This window comes from Notolepis coatsorum (assembly GCF_963971535.1).
Source record: "Notolepis coatsorum genome assembly, chromosome: 5".
Lineage (NCBI taxonomy): Eukaryota > Metazoa > Chordata > Actinopteri > Aulopiformes > Paralepididae > Notolepis > Notolepis coatsorum.
The window spans coordinates 42,168,554-42,189,427 of NC_140169.1; the positions used below are offsets into that span (position 1 = coordinate 42,168,554).

At 45.4% G+C, this 20,874-nt stretch overlaps 1 protein-coding gene across 1 annotated transcript in view; it reads right to left on the reverse strand.

The window, feature by feature from the left end:
• LOC311228754 (non-structural maintenance of chromosomes element 4 homolog A-like) overlaps nt 1–20,874 on the reverse strand; it is a 141,318-nt gene that overhangs the window by 37,847 nt on the left and 82,597 nt on the right. The window contains exon 6 of the mRNA XM_084314696.1: nt 5,869–5,999. Coding sequence (XP_084170822.1) covers nt 5,869–5,999 — 131 coding nt within the window. The remainder of the gene's footprint in view (nt 1–5,868; nt 6,000–20,874) is intronic.

The following is a 20,874-nucleotide window of genomic DNA, read 5'->3' on the forward strand; positions in this document are numbered from 1 at the left end:
ACTCTACAGGCTTCACCTGGTCTTCGATGCTCCACGTGGTGCTTCAGACACTCCACTCTGCAGGCTTCACCTGGTCTTCGATGCTCCACGTGGTGCTTCAGACACTCCACTCTACAGGCTTCACCTGGTCTTCGATGCTCCACGTGGTGCTTCAGACACTCCACCTCGTCTTCGATGCTCCACGTGGTGCTTCAGACACTCCACCTCGTCTTCGATGCTCCACGTGGTGCTTCAGACACTCCACCTCGTCTTCGATGCTCCACGTGGTGCTTCAGACACTCCACTCTACAGGCTTCACCTGGTCTTCGATGCTCCACGTGGTGCTTCAGACACTCCACTCTACAGGCTTCACCTGGTCTTCGATGCTCCACGTGGTGCTTCAGACACTCCACTCTCCAGGCTTCACCTGGTCTTCGATGCTCCACGTGGTGCTTCAGACACTCCACTCTCCAGGCTTCACCTCGTCTTCGATGCTCCACGTGGTACTTCAGACACTCCACTCTACAGGCTTCACCTGGTCTTCGATGCTCCACGTGGTGCTTCAGACACTCCACTCTACAGGCTTCACCTGGTCTTCGATGCTCCACGTGGTGCTTCAGACACTCCACTCTACAGGCTTCACCTGGTCTTCGATGCTCCACGTGGTGCTTCAGACACTCCACTCTGCAGGCTTCACCTGGTCTTCGATGCTCCACGTGGTGCTTCAGACACTCCACCTCGTCTTCGATGCTCCACGTGGTGCTTCAGACACTCCACTCTGCAGGCTTCACCTAGTCTTCGATGCTCCACGTGGTGCTTCAGACACTCCACTCTACAGGCTTCACCTGGTCTTCGATGCTCCACGTGGGGCTTCAGACACTCCACTCTACAGGCTTCACCTGGTCTCCGATGCTCCACGTGGTGCTTCAGACACTCCACTCTGCAGGCTTCACCTCGTCTTCGATGCTCCACGTGGTGCTTCAGACACTCCTCTCCAGGCTTCACCTCGTGCTCCACGTGGTGCTTCAGACACTCCACTCTACAGGCTTCACCTCGTCTTCGATGCTCCACGTGGTGCTTCAGACACACGGCTCTACAGGCTTCACCTGGTCTTCGATGCTCCACGTGGTGCTTCAGACACTCCACTCTGCAGGCTTCACCTGGTCTTCGATGCTCCACGTGGTGCTTCAGACACTCCACTCTACAGGCTTCACCTCGTCTTCGATGCTCCACGTGGTGCTTCAGACACTCTACTCTACAGGCTTCACCTGGTCTTCGATGCTCCACGTGGTGCTTCAGACACTCCACTCTACAGGCTTCACCTGGTCTTCGATGCTCCACGTGGTGCTTCAGACACTCCACTCTACAGGCTTCACCTGGTCTTCGATGCTCCACGTGGTGCTTCAGACACTCCACTCTGCAGGCTTCACCTGGTCTTCGATGCTCCACGTGGTGCTTCAGACACTCCACTCTACAGGCTTCACCTGGTCTTCGATGCTCCACGTGGTGCTTCAGACACTCCACTCTACAGGCTTCACCTGGTCTTCGATGCTCCACGTGGTGCTTCAGACACTCCACTCTGCAGACTTCACCTCGTCTTCGATGCTCCACGTGGTGCTTCAGACACTCCACTCTGCAGGCTTCACCTCGTCTTCGATGCTCCACGTGGGGCTTCAGACACTCCACCTCGTCTTCGATGCTCCACATGGTGCTTCAGACACTCCACCTCGTCTTCGATGCTCCACGTGGGGCTTCAGACACTCCACCTCGTCTTCGATGCTCCACGTGGTGCTTCAGACACTCCACTCTACAGGCTTCACCTGGTCTTCGATGCTCCACGTGGTGCTTCAGACACTCCACTCTGCAGACTTCACCTCGTCTTCGATGCTCCACGTGGTGCTTCAGACACTCCACTCTACAGGCTTCACCTGGTCTTCGATGCTCCACGTGGGGCTTCAGACACTCCACCTCGTCTTCGATGCTCCACGTGGTGCTTCAGACACTCCACTCTGCAGGCTTCACCTGGTCTGCGATGCTCCACGTGGTGCTTCAGACACTCCACTCTACAGGCTTCACCTGGTCTTCGATGCTCCACGTGGTGCTTCAGACACTCCACTCTGCAGGCTTCACCTGGTCTTCGATGCTCCACGTGGTGCTTCAGACACTCCACTCTACAGGCTTCACCTGGTCTTCGATGCTCCACGTGGTGCTTCAGACACACGGCTCTACAGGCTTCACCTGGTCTGCGATGCTCCACGTGGTGCTTCAGACACACGGCTCTACAGGCTTCACCTCGTCTTCGACACTCCACTCTACAGGCTTCACCTGGTCTTCGATGCTCCACGTGGTGCTTCAGACACACGGCTCTACAGGCTTCACCTCGTCTTCGACACTCCACTCTGCAGGCTTCACCTGGTCTTCGATGCTCCACGTGGTGCTTCAGACACACGGCTCTACAGGCTTCACCTGGTCTTCGATGCTCCACGTGGTGCTTCAGACACTCCACTCTACAGGCTTCACCTGGTCTGCGATGCTCCACGTGGTGCTTCAGACACTCCACTCTACAGGCTTCACCTGGTCTTCGATGCTCCACGTGGTGCTTCAGACACTCCACTCTCCAGGCTTCACCTGGTCTGCGATGCTCCACGTGGTGCTTCAGACACACGGCTCTACAGGCTTCACCTGGTCTGCGATGCTCCACGTGGTGCTTCAGACACTCCACTCTACAGGCTTCACCTTGTCTTCGATGCTCCACGTGGTGCTTCAGACACTCCACTCTACAGGCTTCACCTGGTCTCCGATGCTCCACGTGGTGCTTCAGACACTCCACTCTGCAGGCTTCACCTCGTCTTCGATGCTCCACGTGGTGCTTCAGACACACGGCTCCGTGTTCAAACCATGAGCGGGAGTATCGTGATCCTGGAGTTCTTCCTCCTGCACATGATGTACATGTGTGCTTATCTGTGCTCAGAATAGGGCTGAGCCCAAACATACGAACGATCATTTGTTACGTTGGCATTCGATAAATGTAAATTCTAAATCAACATTCGAAAAAAAAAAATTTATACAAAAAAATACATATTTCTTTTCTTTTCTATTCATTCTGTTTAAACCAATGGGGTTTTTCTTCACAGTTGCAGATAAAGATTAGGCTACACTAATATTATAGTATTAAAATAAACTGATGAGTTATATTCATTAGAAAGTTGATTTAGTTGGGCTGGGGCTTCTCCCTGGGCTGGGGCTTCTCCCTGGGCTGGGTCTGGGGCTAGAAAGTTGATTTAGTTGGGCTGGGGCTTCTCCCTGGGCTGGGTCTGGGGCTAGAAAGTTGATTTAGTTGGGCTGGGGCTTCTCCCTGGGCTGGGTCTGGGGCTAGAAAGTTGATTTAGTTGGGCTGGGGCTTCTCCCTGGGCTGGGTCTGGGGCTAGAAAGTTGATTTAGTTGGGCTGGGGCTTCTCCCTGGGCTGGGTCTGGGGCTAGAAAGTTGATTTAGTTGGGCTGGGGCTTCTCCCTGGGCTGGGTCTGGGGCTAGAAAGTTGATTTAGTTGGGCTGGGGCTTCTCCCTGGGCTGGGGCTTCTCCCTGGGCTGGGTCTGGGGCTAGAAAGTTGATTTAGTTGGGCTCCCTGGGCTGGTCTGGGGCTAGAAAGTTGATTTAACACTTTGAATGCAGACGACGAGAATTGTCGTCTTAGTGCCGACGACGCGATTTGTGGTTTGATTTTTTTATTAGCGATCTGAATTCATATTTCATCAACCGAGTCTGCCGTTGGTACAGCAGACCCTCTAGGAGCTCAGATGGGAAAAAAACCGCCCCCTATCGTCTATCCCTGTGTAACTGCAGGTCAGTCGATTATACTGGGAGATCCCTGTGGGATCTGTAGAGGTGGAGCCAACTGGCTCCATTATGCTGGCGATGGATCTGATGATGAGGGATCTGATCGTGAGACGGAAAGCAGCCTGGAATATATATTTACAGCAGCCAATAATCAATCAATAAACACGATCGATATTTGGAATGGCGATCAGGAATTGGAATAATCTTTTTGGAGAACATCTGATCTAAGGTAAGGAGTCTATGTTACCAGTCTTGGGGTAATCAGAGCTGTATTCACTGAGATATCAGCAGGTGCCGTGTGTGTGTGTGTGTGTGTGTGTGTGTGTGTGTGTGTGTGTGTGTGTGTGTGTGTGTGATCTTGAGGAAACGAGAGAATAGATTTCTCAGCCCGCCTATAGCGTGCATAAACATATACTGTCGATAATCGAGCGTTTATTTGAAAACGATTCATAAATAGGCAGACAAAGACAACGTGTCTAGTGTATTCGAGAATATTCCAATAAATGCCGTTTATGGGGGAATATTGAAATTTTCAGAAAAATTTCTAGAGAACGATGGCTTTTCGAAATGCTATAAAAAGGATATGAACTGATTAAAAAACAATCCGTTTCGACAATGTTGACTGCAAACAAGTCATTGATAAGCGACGGGCAGATTAGACACATAGCCATAATTTAAAACATATATTATGCGTTTTTAACGCTAACATTGAAGTGGATGATGGCATTCAACGGGGTAAAAAGGTAAACAAGGTCGGCACTGATAGTGTTAATACATTTTAAAGACTAATTTAATCAGATTAATCACTGTATTCAAATTGAGGATTTAGTTTGATATTTATATATTAAAAAAATAATTATTAATCTTTTATTTTTTTTTCTTATTTAAATAAAAAATGAAGGTTCGAACGTTCGTTCGAAAAACCCTGACGAAGTTCAAATCCCAAAAACAGGCTTCGGGGGAAACAGCCTCAGCTCAGAAGGGTGTGTGTGTGGAGCAGGTGCTGCTTGGCTAACTGCGTGACAGAGGAAGCCATCGACTGGACTTCTGATCAACTTCTTTTATCATGTATCATTATGTAGTTTTGGATGATGGTACCAGCCAGGCAATATGCACCATTTTGGTCTCTAGTGCAGTCAACACTAATGCATTTTAATCTTCCATTAAACCACAATGAACTCCATTGTGTCTGCAGGCTTCACACAGAGATAAGCATTTAAAACTAATATTTAATATAGGGCTGGGAGAGGTATACGCAATATGAAGGTATACAAAAATATATATATATATTAGGGCTAGGCAATTAATCAAGTTTCAATTACAATTACGGTGTGTAAATGTACTTGTGTTGTAAATGGTGTGTAAATGTACTTGTGTTGTAAATGGTGTGTAAATGTACTTGTGTTGTAAATGGTGTGTAAATGTACTTGTGTTGTAAATGGTGTGTAAATGTACTTGTGTTGTAAATGGTGTGTAAATGTACTTGTGTTGTAAATGGTGTGTAAATGTACTCGTGTTGTAAATGGTGTGTGTAGTGGAAGCAGGGGGCGGCTCTACTCATAGATATATATAACTGGATGGTGCGAGGCGGAGTCTCCAGCGTGGTTCACCGGCGGCCATCTTGTCACAGGCAACACGCCCACTCATAACATGAATGTCTATGGTGCATGTACCATTGAAATAACCATAGCTTGCTCAATCGTCAACCGATTTACAAACGGTTTGGTTTATTACAAACGTTATTAACGTGGCTAATATGATTCAGGATGCTTGGATATGTTGAAATTATTCTCATATAAAAAGTCAATTATAAGTATGCAGTATGATAACTACATCTGACGTTTATAACAAACCAAACCGTTTGAAAATCGGTTGAAAATGTAGCAAGCTATGGTTATAGTACTACATGCACCACCATAGACATTCATGTTATGTGGGGGCATGCTGCCTGTGGCAAGATGGCCACCGTGTGGCCACATCGGTCTCGATTGGCCAGCAGCGCAGGCGAGTCCTCAGAGTCTAGCCTTTATATTATGTCTATGGCTCTACTCACATGTAGTGGAAGGTGGGGGCGGTTCTGAAACACATGGCAGCTCTCTCGCCTAATCGCTGCCAGCCCTCCAGGACCCGGTTGTCACCAAACTCCTCCTCGCTCTCCAGGTCGTTGAGCCCCATGAACGTCAGCTGTCAACCATCAAACACCAGAGAATTATATGCTATTGTTTTTATTTTATTTTTATTTGTACTTTATTTAACCAGGTTAGTCTCATTGAAGTTAGAAACCTCTTTTACAAGAGAGACCAAGACGTAATTACCGGTAAGACAATTACAAATCACAATTTCATAAAATTCACAGTGTAACATTTAAAGAAAAAAATAAAGAAAAAGGGGGACCACCACATCGGAGTTGTACATTGAAGGCAGGCAAGATTAATTTAGTGTGACCGGTTACATAACATAGCATTTAGGGGTGGCCAACGCACGGCTCTTTGCCCACCAATGTGCGTCTCCTCCCTCCATTAAAAAAAATTAAATAAAAAGGAAGTAGAATATTTCTTTGTCATTCATTGCATAAGACATAGAATAAACATTTACAGGTTCATTTAAATGGTTCATTGCATTTAGCATGTTCTTGGTATCTGATTCTAGGGACATCTATGGATCTCAGGGAACGTATTCCCAATGTCAGAAATATTGTGTCTGTTACTAGGCTTGAGTAAATTGTAATGAACCAAAGGAGAATATCAATTCAATTATATATATATATTTTTTTTATCTTTGACTGTGAATAACACCATGCTAAAATTGACCAGACCTGAAAAATCTAAGCAAATTAAGGAAGATGATTAAACAGAAGGTTTTGTAGATACAGTGCTGAATTCTGCCATCCGGACACATGCAATTTGAAATATGATTATAGAATATCAGGCCTATAAATTACCTTATTATGACCAAGTCGCACATCTATGGATCGGGCCAAATCTCCCCTTTCCAATGGAAGAATTCAATCTGGAATTAGTATCACCAGGCATGATTCACAAGTACAGTTACTTTTTTATAATGTAAATTTCTCGAAAATGTTTCATAAGATTGCAACGCCGTTTTTTGCTAGACGTTCACAGAAAGGTAGAGAAACAAACTGTGTTTTGTATTATGGCAATAACGTTCAGGTTTGTGGGAGATAATCCCGAAAAATAAAAAAGCGTATCCAGAAGTCAGATGATTGACAGGGGCTGGGGTGAGCTGGGTAGGGTAGTTTTTAGAAATTCGAAAGTCCATCAAAAGCCCTGGGTCTCTTTCTTCAAAAGACTACACTCACTTTTGGCTGCGCCACTTCCTCCCGTCAATATGCGCCGGTTTCCGACTCAATGACCTGAGATTTCTATAATCATATATTTCACTAATAACAGTTACAATCATTGGTAAACAAACGTAATGCTGAAAATATACACTTTGACTGCTGTTTTGACAGGGTTAGGATCTTTACTCTTGGCTACATTTGAAAAGAAAATGCAACATTAATTCATACATTCTGTAGAGATGGATTTATGGCCCAATGTCATTTGCGGTCCAGTACCGGACCTCTCTGCCTTAACACTTTGAGTGCCAGGGACGCGATTTGTCGTTAGTTCATGCCGCCAGTTGAGTGCCGCCAACGACATATAGCGTTTGTTTGTCGTATCTTTTTTAATTAGCGATTTTAATTCATATTTCATCAATCGAGCCTCACGCTAGTGTTGCAGACTCTCTCTGAGCTTAATTGGGAAAATACAGCCAACTGAAGAGACCCAAGTTGATCGCCGGCCCGGAAAACGTGTGGAATATATATTTACAGTACCCAACGCTGAATCAATAAACACGATCGATATTTGGAATGGCGATCAGGAATTGGAATAATCTTTTTGGATAACATCTGATCTGAGGTAAGGAATCTATTTTACCAGTCTTAGGGTAATCAGAGCTTTTTTCACAGATATATCAACGTGTGCCCTATGTGTGTGTGTGTGTCATCACCCGCCTCGACTACTGCAACGCACTGCTCGCTGGCCTCCCGGCCACTGCCACTAAGCCTCTTCAACTCATTCAGAATGCAGTGGCCCGCCTGATCTCAAATCTACCGAAGTCGGCCCATGTCACCCCACTTCTTAGGGACCTGCACTGGCTCCCCATTGCTGCACGAATCCGCTTCAAGGCCCTCGACCTAGCATACCGTGCGGCAAAGGGAACCGCTCCCGCGTACCTCCGGTCAATGGTCTCCAACTACACACCCTCAAGACCCCTACGCTCTGCATCTTCTGGCCGCCTCAGACCTACTCCTATCCAAGCTCCGGGAGGGTCATCAAAGAGAAGTCGCCTATTCTCAGTCCTTGCCCCACAATGGTGGAATGAACTACCCACCCCAGTTAGGACAGCCGAAACACGTCCAATCTTTTGCCGTCGACTAAAGACGCACTTCTTCAACCATTATCTGAATTAAAAAAATAAAATAAAAATCTAACCCTAACTAACCGTACTGTCATGCACTTGTCCTAATAAACTAACCTACACTGTAGCACTCAACACTTTGATGAACATTGTTGCTCAGCTGATAGAGTTGTGCCCTTCCTGATGGCTTGTCGTACAGAACAGTCGCTTTGGATAAAAGCGTCAGCTAAATGACTAAATGTAAATGTAATGTGTGTGTGTGCTCGCTGATCAGGAAATAAGATAATCGATTTTTCAGCCCGCTTCCCTAGCGTGCATAAGTACACATATACTATCGATAATCTAGCGTTTATTTGAAAACGATTCATAAATAGGCCGAAAAATGACAGTTTTTGTGTATGCCAGAATATTTCAGTAAAGGGTGATTATCACAGAATCTATATATTTTCCTGAAAAACGAGGGCTTTTCAAAATGCTATAAAACAGAAATGAACCGATTAAAAAAACAATCCGTCTCGACAATGTTGACTGCAAACAAGTCATTGATAAACGACGGGCAGATTATTATGACACATTATGCATTCACAACGCTATCATTGAAGTGGGTGGACGGCATTCAACCATGTTTTGACCATCTTATGGCCGGTAATCAAAGTGTTAAGAGGTTAACCCTGTGAGGCCCAAATAAAAAAGACATTAGCAACATCAGAGGCCAGAGGGTGGGACCTATAAACGCATGAAGGGTGCAGTGACTGAAAAAAAGGTTGAGAAACGCTGGTATATATGGTGTGGCTCTTTGTGGTACCACAGTAATTTTTGTGGCTCTTAGTCTCTGACTAAGTTGGCCACCCCTGGACTAGTGCATCTTCCTCCATGAGTTTTATCCTAGCTTTAAAACATGGTAGTGATAAGCTCCTCCAGATCCATGTTTTTTTTAAAGGGGAACTCCAACATTTTGGGAAATTAGCTTATTTAACATCTTCCCTGGAGTTAGACAAGAAGATACATACCTTTTTTGTCTCTGTGCGTGCATTTTAGCTTTGGGAATAGACGCTCCGTTAGCATAGCTTAGCTTCATCACTGGAAGTGAGGCAGGACAGTAGCCTTACAGTGCCTTACAGTGTATTGCAAGGTCTGACATTGACCAAACTTGATATGCAGCATGACCTTGGTGGGCTCTAGGTCAACTCCTGAAAAGGGGGTCAATGTCAGACTTTGCAATCAAAAGTTAGGGGGCTGGGGAGCTCCAGTAGCTCACCACGTACCGCGAGTGCTATTTCAGCGCCGTGGACAACCGTGCTCGTCGCGGATCTGGGGCGGAGCGAGTTCGAATCCCGGACTGCAGCCGTGCCTTTCCCAGAGTGTCTTCCCCCCCATCTGAACCCTTTCAGCCTGCTTCTGTCGGTCGAACTTGACCAAGTATAAATGCGATAAACGTATAAAAGAGCCAGGGAAATGGCCAAAATTAAAAAAAAAAAAAAAAAAGTTAGGGGGCTAATAACCCTTGCCATAATTTCAGTGCGCCCCCTAACTTTTGATTGCAAGGTCTGACATTGACCCCCTTTTCAGGAGTTGACCTAGAGCCCACCAAGGTCATGCATATCAAATTTGGTCAATGTCAGACCTTGCAATACACTGTAAGGTACTGTAAGGCTACTGTCCTGCCTCACTTCCAGTGATGAAGCTAAGCTATGCTAACGGAGCGTCTATTCCCAAAGCTAAAATGCACGCACAGAGACAAAAAAGGTATGTATCTTCTTGTCTAACTCCAGGGAAGATGTTAAATAAGCTAATTTCCCAAAATTTTGGAGTTCCCCTTTAAGCTCATTCCAGGCCTTAGGAGCAGAAAACTGGAGAATTTCTTCTCCGTGCAGAATCGTGATTCACTGGTTGATTGATTTCACTGAAGTGTAATGTAGTGAAGGTGTCCGGCCCACATAAGCTTATGAGACATTACACATTTGCATTTGAGTGCAACACAAAACATATTTATATATAATATATTAACTCTTTGGTGGCCATACCCGAGATAAGTCGGCTTATCTCGCTATGTGTCGAGCGCCATACCTGAGATTTATCGGGTTTTGATCCTTTGATCTTTTTCCTTTGATCCCCGTTCTGTACGGTCAGCCGGAGCCCTCTAGGTGTCCCTGGCTCATCTGCCTACGTTGGAATTGCAATGACGATCGAATCTCACCAGGTGGCAGTATCGCCTACCTTTTGAACTCTGATAGTCTATTCCCTTTCTGTCCTGACCCACTCTGAGGGGGAGGAGCTCTTGCAGAGCAATCGCTAGGAGATCTTCTCGTCTCAAAACCTATAGTTTCCTGTATACGCGAGTAATTACATATAAACGAGTAATCGCGATCGCCGATGGGATCATTGGAATTATTCTTTTTAGAGTACCTTCTGGCTAAGGTAAGGTATATTCTATGTCTATTCTACCTAACCTGAAACATGTTTCTGTAACGATCACAGAGTCGTATTTTACCGGACCTAAACCAAGCTTTTTGTAACGATCGCATTTTCGGGGTAAGACTACCCCCCCCCTTGATGATTTTGTGAAGGCACATATGTGCCTTCACAACAACGACAAGCTCTGTCCCCTCGTTGAGAAACCTGCCCGCCGTTCCCCACCCAGTCCATGGCTGACGGATGCAGTGAGAGAACAAAGACAGGTCCTGAGAGCGGCTGAGAGGAAGTATAGAAAGTCACGCCTCACTGCTGACATCGACACATATCACAACCTCTTGTTAACATTCTCCAAAACCATTACTAATGCCAAAGCTTCTTTCTTTCACCATAGGATCGAGGCCTCTGCCAAGAATCTTCGCAAACTGCATGCTACCATGTCCTCCCTCCTCACTCCCCCCCCACCTCCTCCTCCCTCATCTTTTTCTGCCGAAGACTTTGCGATCTTCTTTGAGGAAAAAGTGGAGAACATCCGCAGCTCCTTCTCCCAACCCCCACCCATTCCAAACGCTGAATCGAGAACCTCATCCTTCACTCTGTCATCTTTCTCTCCCATTACAGAAGCCGAGACCCTGACACTGGTAACGTCGAACCGTCCGACTACATGCCAGCTGGACCAGCTACCCTCCCCACTCCTCCAGACCATAGCACCGGACATCCTCCCATTCCTAACTGCAACCATCAACTCCTCACTCAACTCGGGGGTGGTCCCCACCTCCCTAAAACAAGCCAGAGTCACGCCCCTCATAAAAAAACCAACCCTGAACCCCACCGTCATAGCCAACTATCGCCCTGTCTCTCTTCTCTCCTTCCTTTCTAAAACACTTGAACGTGCTGTATCCAACCAACTTACTGCTTATCTCTTACAGAATGACCTCCTAGACCCCAATCAGTCTGGCTTCCGGACTGGCCACTCCACAGAAACGGCCCTCATTGCGGTCACAGAGGCACTTCACTTAGCAAAAGCGAAAGGCCTCTCCTCTGTCCTGATTCTCCTAGATCTATCTGCAGCCTTCGACACAGTCAACCATCAGATCCTCCTCGCGGCCCTCGCAGGAATGGGAGTGGCTGGATCTGCGCTGACATGGCTGACATCATACCTCAATGACCGCTCCTACCAAGTGTCATGGAGAGGGACTCTGTCGGCCACCCGCCCCCTCCGGACGGGTGTCCCCCAGGGCTCGGTCCTAGGACCCCTTCTCTTCTCCCTCTACACTAAATCACTGGGTAACATTATCACATCTCATGGCTTCTCATATCATTGTTATGCCGATGATACTCAACTCTTCCTCTCCTTCCCTCCCTCAGATATCCACGTCTCTGAGCGGATCTCGGCCTGTCTGTCCGACATCTCCGCCTGGATGACGACCAACCACCTCAAACTGAACCTAAGCAAAACAGAATTGCTCCACCTGCCGGCCAAATCCTCCCCCCTGACCGACCTCTCCATCACAGTCGAGAATGCAGCTGTGACCGCGTCGCCGACCGCCAAGAACCTTGGTGTTGTCCTCGACGACCAGTTGAACTTCTCTGCTCACATCGCAGCGACAACCAGAACCTGCAGATTCCTCCTGAGCAACGTCAGAAGGATACGCCCCTTCCTGACAAAAGAAGCCACCCAACTCCTCGTCCAATCAACAGTCATATCCCGCCTCGACTACTGCAACGCACTGCTAGCTGGCCTCCCGGCCACTGCCACCAAGCCTCTTCAACTCATTCAAAATGCAGCGGCCCGCCTGATCTCAAACCTACCGAAGTCAGCCCATGTCACCCCACTTCTTAGGGACCTGCACTGGCTCCCCATTGCTGCACGTATCCGCTTCAAGGCCCTCGACCTAGCATACCGTGCGGCAAAGGGAACCGCTCCCGCCTACCTCCGGTCAATGGTCTCTAACTACACACCCTCAAGACCCCTACGCTCTGCGTCTTCTGGCCGCCTCAGATCTACTCCTATCCAAGCTCCCGGAGGGTCATCAAAGAGAAGCCGCCTATTCTCAGTCCTTGCCCCACAATGGTGGAATGAACTACCCATCCCAGTTAGGACAGCCGAATCCCGTCCAATCTTTCGCCGTCGACTAAAGACTCACTTCTTCAACCATTATCTGAAATGATAAAAAAAAAAAAAAAAAAAATCTAACCCCGACTAACCTTAATGTCATGCACTTGTCCTAATAAACTAACCTACACTGTAACACGCAACACTTTGATGAACATTGTTACTCAGCTGATAGAGTTATACCCTTCTTGCTGTCTTGTCGCACAGAACTTGTAAGTCGCTTTGGATAAAAGCGTCAGCTAAATGACTAAATGTAAATGTAAATGTACATGGTATATACCTTTGATTTGGGAGTATTTCAGGCGATTAACCAGAACGATTTGGGCTTATTGCATATAACGCGTCATATCTCGCGATCTATGGAAAAAGACTGGATTATTTTGGAAATGGGCGATGTTTAGCATGTAATAAACTACAAACTACACTGTGTAGAAATGAACTGATTAGTCAGTAATGGACTATGAATAATGCCTGTCAAATGAGCCATACTATTGTCTCCATAGCTATAATACAGAACACACGATGGCTCTGCAAACATCGCTAAAATGGTCAATAACGCTGGCGCCAGGCGGTACAGAGGGAAAATTTACTAACGCTATATCTAAAATTATGGCTATGGGTCTAAAACACCCCTCGCTTATCAATGACTTGCTTGCAGTCAACATGTACGAAACAGATTGTTTTTTCATTGGTACATTTCCGTTTTATACCGCTTTGAATAAGAGTATAGTTTTGGAGATGTCTAGTAATTCCAGAGAAATTCCGCGATAATCGCCCTTTACTGGAATACACAAAACACTAGGGCTGCAACAATTAGTCGACATAATCGACGACGTCAATCATAAAAATTCGTAGACGCAGAATTTTTGTGTCGATGCCTCATATAAAAAGTAAACAGAGAGCCGGATAACGTTCATTCAAAACTGCGCAAATGCACCACAGGAAGTGCTGGGGCAGTATAATTTCCCTTGTCTGCCATGAGTGCATTCTGTGTACTAACGACAAAGAAGAAAGCAGCAGCGAGCATTCTGGAACTGTGATGACAGCTACTCGGATCATGGGTAAGTTTTAGCTTACATGTTGGAAAACAGAATGTCTCATGGATAATGCTTGCTAAGCGAACGCTATTTCAGTTAATATGTTGAGGCTGCGTGTCCACCAACTACCATGTAACGTTAGCTAACATTAAACGGCGCCAAGCTTACAGGCTACTAGTTTCAAGTTTCTTTAATAGTTGTCATACAGAAGTACAGAATACTTTTATACAAAATGCTTCTTACTGTTACGCTCCAGAGACTGTGCTAGACAAGATAAGTATGAAATAAAATAGTATAGCATGTAAAATAGAAGTAAAAATAGAGGTCACAGTGTTCAGTATAGACATATGTACAATGTTCGATGCAGAATAGAAGTAACTGAGTTACCATACAATATACAATATACAATGCAATGTACTAATATACAATACTATATAGTGCAAAGCAGAAATGGGATGAGGTACAATTTAGGTACAATTTACAGTAAGGTGTACGAGTTGTAGTGCAAATCCTTTACCAATAAATATAAAGTGTGTTTAGGTGATCTAAAGTGTGGAGAGTGGGTGCTGCAGTGTGTTGTTTGTTTAAAGTGAGTGTGTGCGTGTGGATGTGTGTGCTGTGTGCATTTGATGGTTGTTGAGAGCTTGGCTAGGCTACCGGTGTTTACAGCTCCGTGAATTAGCACCAAGTGTCGTATTTTTGCAGACTGGAGTATTAATTAGGTAAGTTAAGATAGCTAGTGCCAACGTCCATTGTCTATATAGCGCCATGGTCTAGACTAGGCTGCTTTTTTTTCTCAGTTGAAAAAAGTTGAACTTTTTGGGCTAAGACTGCAGAGACAGGGAACGTTAGTGCTAGCCATCTTATATCTGATGATTTATAAGTTTGCTATAGCAATGCAATCACAGGTTCCTTTATGGACGCTGTCATTTGTAAATGGCGTGTTCCTCTGCAGGAGATCAGAGTAAGACACACACACACACACAACACACACACAGCTCCTCTCACTCACACAGCAAACAAAATACCTAGAAGTCCATCTGATCTGACTCATCCACCTCCTCTCCTCTCACATAGTAGCTTACTACAAAAACCTAGGGGTCCGCAAGGACGACTTCAAGCTGGAAATGGTAACAACAGATGAGGTACTCAATAAACTGAGCGCCCTCCAACCTAACAAGGCCACTGGCCATGACAACATCCCCTCCAAATTCCTCAGAGACTCAGCAGCCGCCATCACCCCAATCATCACACACATAATAAACCTCTCCATAAAACAGGGACACGTCCCCAAGGACTTCAAAATTGCGAGGGTGACCCCTCTGCACAAAAAGGGCAGCAAATTAGACCCAGGCAACTACCGCCCTGTTTCTATTCTCACCTCCATCTCGAAAGTCATGGAAAAAATAGTCTACGAACAGGTCGAAAAGTACCTAGCGGAAAAAAATCTAATCTACGAATTCCAATCTGGCTTCAGAACATCCCACTCCACTGACACATGCCTTCTCTATTTGAATGACCACATCAAACAAGAGGTGGACGCAGGCAAATACTGCGGCATGGTCATGCTGGACCTACAAAAGGCCTTTGACACGGTCAATCACTCCATTCTGATTGACAAGCTAAAAGCAATTGGTTTTGATAGTCTATCAGTGAGCTGGATGCAATCCTACCTTGAGGGGAGGGAACAGATGGTGGAGGTAAACGGTACCCTATCCCCCCCCCTCACAGTGAGCTGTGGTGTTCCACAAGGAAGCATACTAGGACCGCTACTGTTCCTAATTTATGCAAATGACATGTCGTCAGCTTGTGACTGCAACTTGTTCCTGTTTGCGGACGACTCAGCCCTGCTGGTCTCTGACAAGAACAAGTTACAGGTTGAAAAAACCCTCAGCTCGGAACTAGGCAGAATCTGCATATGGCTCGCTGATAACAAACTATCATTACACATGGGCAAAACAGAGTCCATTCTCTTCGGTTCAAATAACAAACTCAGCAAGACCGACGGCTTCTCAGTTACAGTGGGTGACAATATTGTCACAAGGAAAGATGAAATTACCTACCTGGGTTCCATCCTAGAGGCTAATCTCTCCTGTGACAAAATGGCATCCAATGTAATAAAAAAAGTCAACCAACGAACTCGATTCTTGTACCGGATCTCCTCTCTGGTAAACAAGAATACCCTGAAGACTCTGGCAGGAGCACTGATTCAGGGGTACTACGACTATGCTTGCACCTCATGGTACCAAAGCACCTCAAAGGCGCTAAAAACAAAATTACAAACATCTCAAAACAAACTGGTCAGACTACTGCTTGACCTTGCTCCTAGAACCCACCTCACCCCTGCCCACTTTGACAACCTAGGATGGCTTAGAGTAGAGGACAGAGTACAGCAACTAGCAATGGGCCTGGTCTACAAGATACACTACACGACCAAGGTACCCATGTACATGTCAAAATACTTCCCAAAGGTCAGTGAATACCACGATCACAACACCAGAGGGAGCTCCACAAATCATGTTAAACCCAGATTCGGCTCAAATAAGGGACTAAACACGTTTCGCAATTATGCCACATCAATGTGGAACGCCCTACCCAAAGCTGTAAAGGAATGTGGATCACTACCCACTTTCAAAACCTCTCTCAAGGGACACCTACGGGAGACTGCAATTCAACACTGGCCCCTGTAAATATCCTAACCCAACCCCCTCCAATGTACAGTCATTTACCTAGTATGGTTGTCAATAGTCCAATGTACAATTTTGTTTGTTTGTACAGTGTCCCCCCCCCCCCCCCTCAATGTACAGTTTTACTTGTTTATACAGTGTGCCCCCCCCCCCCCCCCAATGTAAATTACCCAGTATGGTTGTCAATATCCCAATGTACCCAACCCCCCCCCACCCAACCTCCTCCAATGTACAGTTTCTACGTCAAATGTATATACTCCCTTTTCTTGACTCCTTCTGTATCACAAACAGTACTGTATCTGCAAATCTGGTATGTCATAAATGTATAGATGTAGCAGTACTGTCTATCTGTATGTTGTGTATGTCATAAATGTCCTGATGAATTGAAAATGGGGGACCCTGATGTAAACAAGACGAAAGTCTTTCTCTGGTCTGCATCCCCTTAACAATTGTGTGTATTGCGCTGTACTGTATTGTACCCATTCTACAATCTGTTAATAAAGTTTTCAATCAATCAATCAATCTCCCCTACAGCTGTTGGAGATGGTGGAGCCTAGTGAGTGGATCCACGTCACCCTCCTGGACCAGGTTTACAGCTCCATCAGAACCAGTGCTGGGGCAGAGGCTGCTACTTTTAAAACATTATCTTTACATTTAAACTTGCACTTTAATTTGTATTATTTAATTTGTTTATTATGATTAATTATTGTATTTGTTATTAAAATACATTTGATTAAGCAAGTAGCTTAATTAAGATCCAAATTCAAATGTTTCATGAGTCCTTATTTAAATTTGCTATGGGATCATGTTAAGGCAGAGGGAGGGTGACATTCACAGGTGTGCAAACTTGAGCATGTGAGGTAAAACATGCACTGGAGCCCAGAAAAGGAGCCGCGCCCACAGGAAGCAGAGATGGAGGGTGTGACAGAAATAATCGTTAGATTAGTCGATTTATCGAAAAAGAAAAAATCGACAGATTAGTCGACTACCAAAATAATCGTTAGTTGCAGCCCTACAAAACACGTTGTCATTCTTTGGCTGATTTATGAATAGTTTTCAAATAAAGCTAGATTATCGATAGTATATGTGTACTTATGCACACTAGAGAAGCGGGCTGAAAAATCGATTATCCATACCGTGGTCAGCGCTAACGTTACGCTAGGCCTGCCACGATAACACATTTTGCTGGCCGATTAATTGCCCCCGAAAATATCGCGATAAGCGATATTATTGCGACCGGTTAGAGATTTTCTTTTTTGAGAAATGTATTTCCCAAAAGTTTTCAATTAACCTTTTTATTTTTTTTACCAATATAATAATAGCATAATAATGCAAGGAAACCGTTTCAAAGTGCAATAAACCTTTATTTAACATTGGAAGACATTTTAAATATCCTAAATAAAAAAAATGCTCAGTTTGATTGTTTATTATAAAACAAACTGAAACTGGAAACAAGCCCTCTGTCTGGCTTTTTGTGTCATTCTTTTAACATGTACATGTATTATTAATGTACCATGTACAAAATGTTAATAAAGTGTGAGGAAAAAACTGGAAACGTAATAAATAAAAAGGCAGTGAAACAATAATCAAATAAACACCAAAATATATACCATCTCTATTGGAATGGAGACTTCAGCACAGGATAAACTAGGGATGGGCAAAAATAATCCAGATCGATTGATCACATGATGTACTCGAGTACTCGTGGAGGAAAACGCTGTACAAAATAAACGTCTTTTCCGGTGTTTTAGACTTTTATTTTGAAACCCACCCACCGGTCCGGCCGGAAGTATTGTTGTTATTATCCTAGCTGCCTAGCAGAACGTATTGAGCGGACAACTTGTCTCGTCCGGTTCTGTGTTTTTGAGCTAATGATAAAACAAATGTTGAGATTGTTGGTGAACAACTAACTTTAGGTTCGTTTTAACGTTAGCTACTAACGTTAGATGCAGCTACTACAGGCAATCAACGATGAGGAGGAAGCGTAAAAGCCGTATATAATAGAATAGCTGTGGTGCGTAGGCACTGCAGCACGACTCGAAACTACCTGTTATAATAAATTAATTCATGTTTAACTTGTCCCCGTGTCCAGTCCTTTGACCAGCCCCACCCGTTCATTGTAAACAATGATGCATGTAATTGTATTAACGTTATTCTGTGTTGTAGCTATGCTATACGTTGTATTTCGTTTGTTAGCTATTTAGCTAATGTTGTTAGCATTGGATAGCGGCAACGCTAGATCTTTAATCTTTATTTAGCAGTCCAGTTTCTCCGGGCAGTAGCGAGTAACTACTTGGGTCTAAAAATAGCTAACGTTACACTACAAAGAACGCTACTTGGTTAAAAGGAGCAACACTATTGAGAAATGTAGTTAAGCTATGTGGCGTTGCCCCACGGAGCTCCCGTGCTGTACTCTAGTAACGTCAGCGGCCCGCCTCCCAACACGGACAGTGACTGACAAGGGGCACTGGTTCCGCCTCATTAAAACAAACACGCAAATAGCAATTAATCGCGCCCGTCAAAATCATTGCATTCATTTTAATTATCGCGCCGATTAATCGATTTATTGCTTATCGCGGCAGGCCTACGTTACGCACACACACACACACAACACAGTGCGATAGCGGAGAAAAAAACATCTGATTAACCCAATACTGGTAAAATAAGAGTCCTTACCTCACATCAGATGTTCTGCAAAAAGATTAATCCAATTCCTGATCGCCATTCCAAATATTGATCGTGTTTATTGATCCAACGTTATAGCACCAAAACACATAATCGACGCTGCTCCCAGCCTCCCCAGTGAATGTGGTAACACGATACTGCTTGCCCGAGAAGGGAAACCCCGGGACCGGAATCTTTTTCTGATGCGCAGTCCCACCCAATCCAATCCAATGATGTGCAATACCATCATCCGGGAGACGATAGGCGGCGGTATTTGCCCTTTTCGAGCTCAGACCTATTCCCAATGAAAACGTCAGGCTGGATTGATGAAAAATTAATGGATATTGCTAATAAAAGAAATAACGATTAAAACCCAAGTTTTCTCGGGTCTTGGCACTCGCATGGCGAGTTAACCCGACTAATCTCGTGGTTGGCACTGAATGGGTTAAAGAGTTAATAACACCGGGGCGGCTACGTGGCGTAGTGGGCAAGGCGCTCGCCACAAATGCGGAGACGCTGGGATCGCCTGTTCGAGCCCAGCGCTCCACATTGCTTTCAGTTTAGCTGGTCGTCCGTACTAATACACATTGGCCGTATTAGGGGGTGGGAAACTGATGGGTCGGGATCGGGCGTTGTGGACAGCGACTCCTACAGGTCGGTTGGTGCGCCTGCGCAGTAGAATCAGGAAGTGTCGGGGGCAGCGTGAGCCTCCCATGCGTTACTCCTCGCCACTGAGAGATCGAGCTGCGCAGGTGAAAAGATGCGACTGCTGTTACCTCGAGTACCGGAGGGGACTTGTGCTATGTATGACTTAGTCCACATTGCAGCCGGCTTGTGGGAGGCAAGAAACAGCGTTCGTGACAGGGGAGGGTTGAATTGGATGATACGAAATTGGGATGGGAGAAAATATAGAAAATGGGAGAAAAAGTGGATAAAAAAAAAATAGTTAACACTAAAAGTCTTACTATAACCTAGGGCTGACCCCTATTAGTCGAATAGTCGACTAATCGGTCGAAAGGAGCCGTAGTCGACTGCCAACCTCTTAGAAGAGATTATATATATATATTTTTTTATCATTCTTTCCAAAAGAAAATAGGCCTAGAAGCGTGGCTAGCGCTAATGGCACGCATACCAGAGGCTAACGGCCTAAGAAAACAGGCACAGAGGCACTGAAAGAGGATTTCACCCATCTAATGAACACACTAGACTAGACAAATATCAAGATGCATCCATCAGTGGACCAATTGCATGCTTTTGCAGAGGACAAGAAGCCTTCCGTTGACTCCTTCAGACATTAACACATTGTGCGCCATAAACGGCGTAAGTCGTTATTGCCCACCATGCGTTGAACGCCAACAACCGCGTAAACCATTTTTGGGATAAATATAAAAAAATTTCGCCATGGCATTCATAATTCATCCAGCCTCCCTCCAGACTGCAGCGGCACCCTGTCTGAGATTGCAACGCCTCAATACCGCCGCCTGGTGGATGGTCGGGCGAGTTTCACTCACGCCAAAACCGGAAGTGGCGATCGGTGCGTCGAGGAAATCCCTCCGGCAGTCATATCTTGTTACGTGGATCCAGACAAACACTCTAGTGCATTTGGATCGCTTTCGAAACGCAATAATCGATATGATTTCGGCGTTTATTGCGCCATACAAACCGGAAATGGATGTAGGAGATCGACGTCAAATTATTGGGATCTTTTTCCTCCAGTC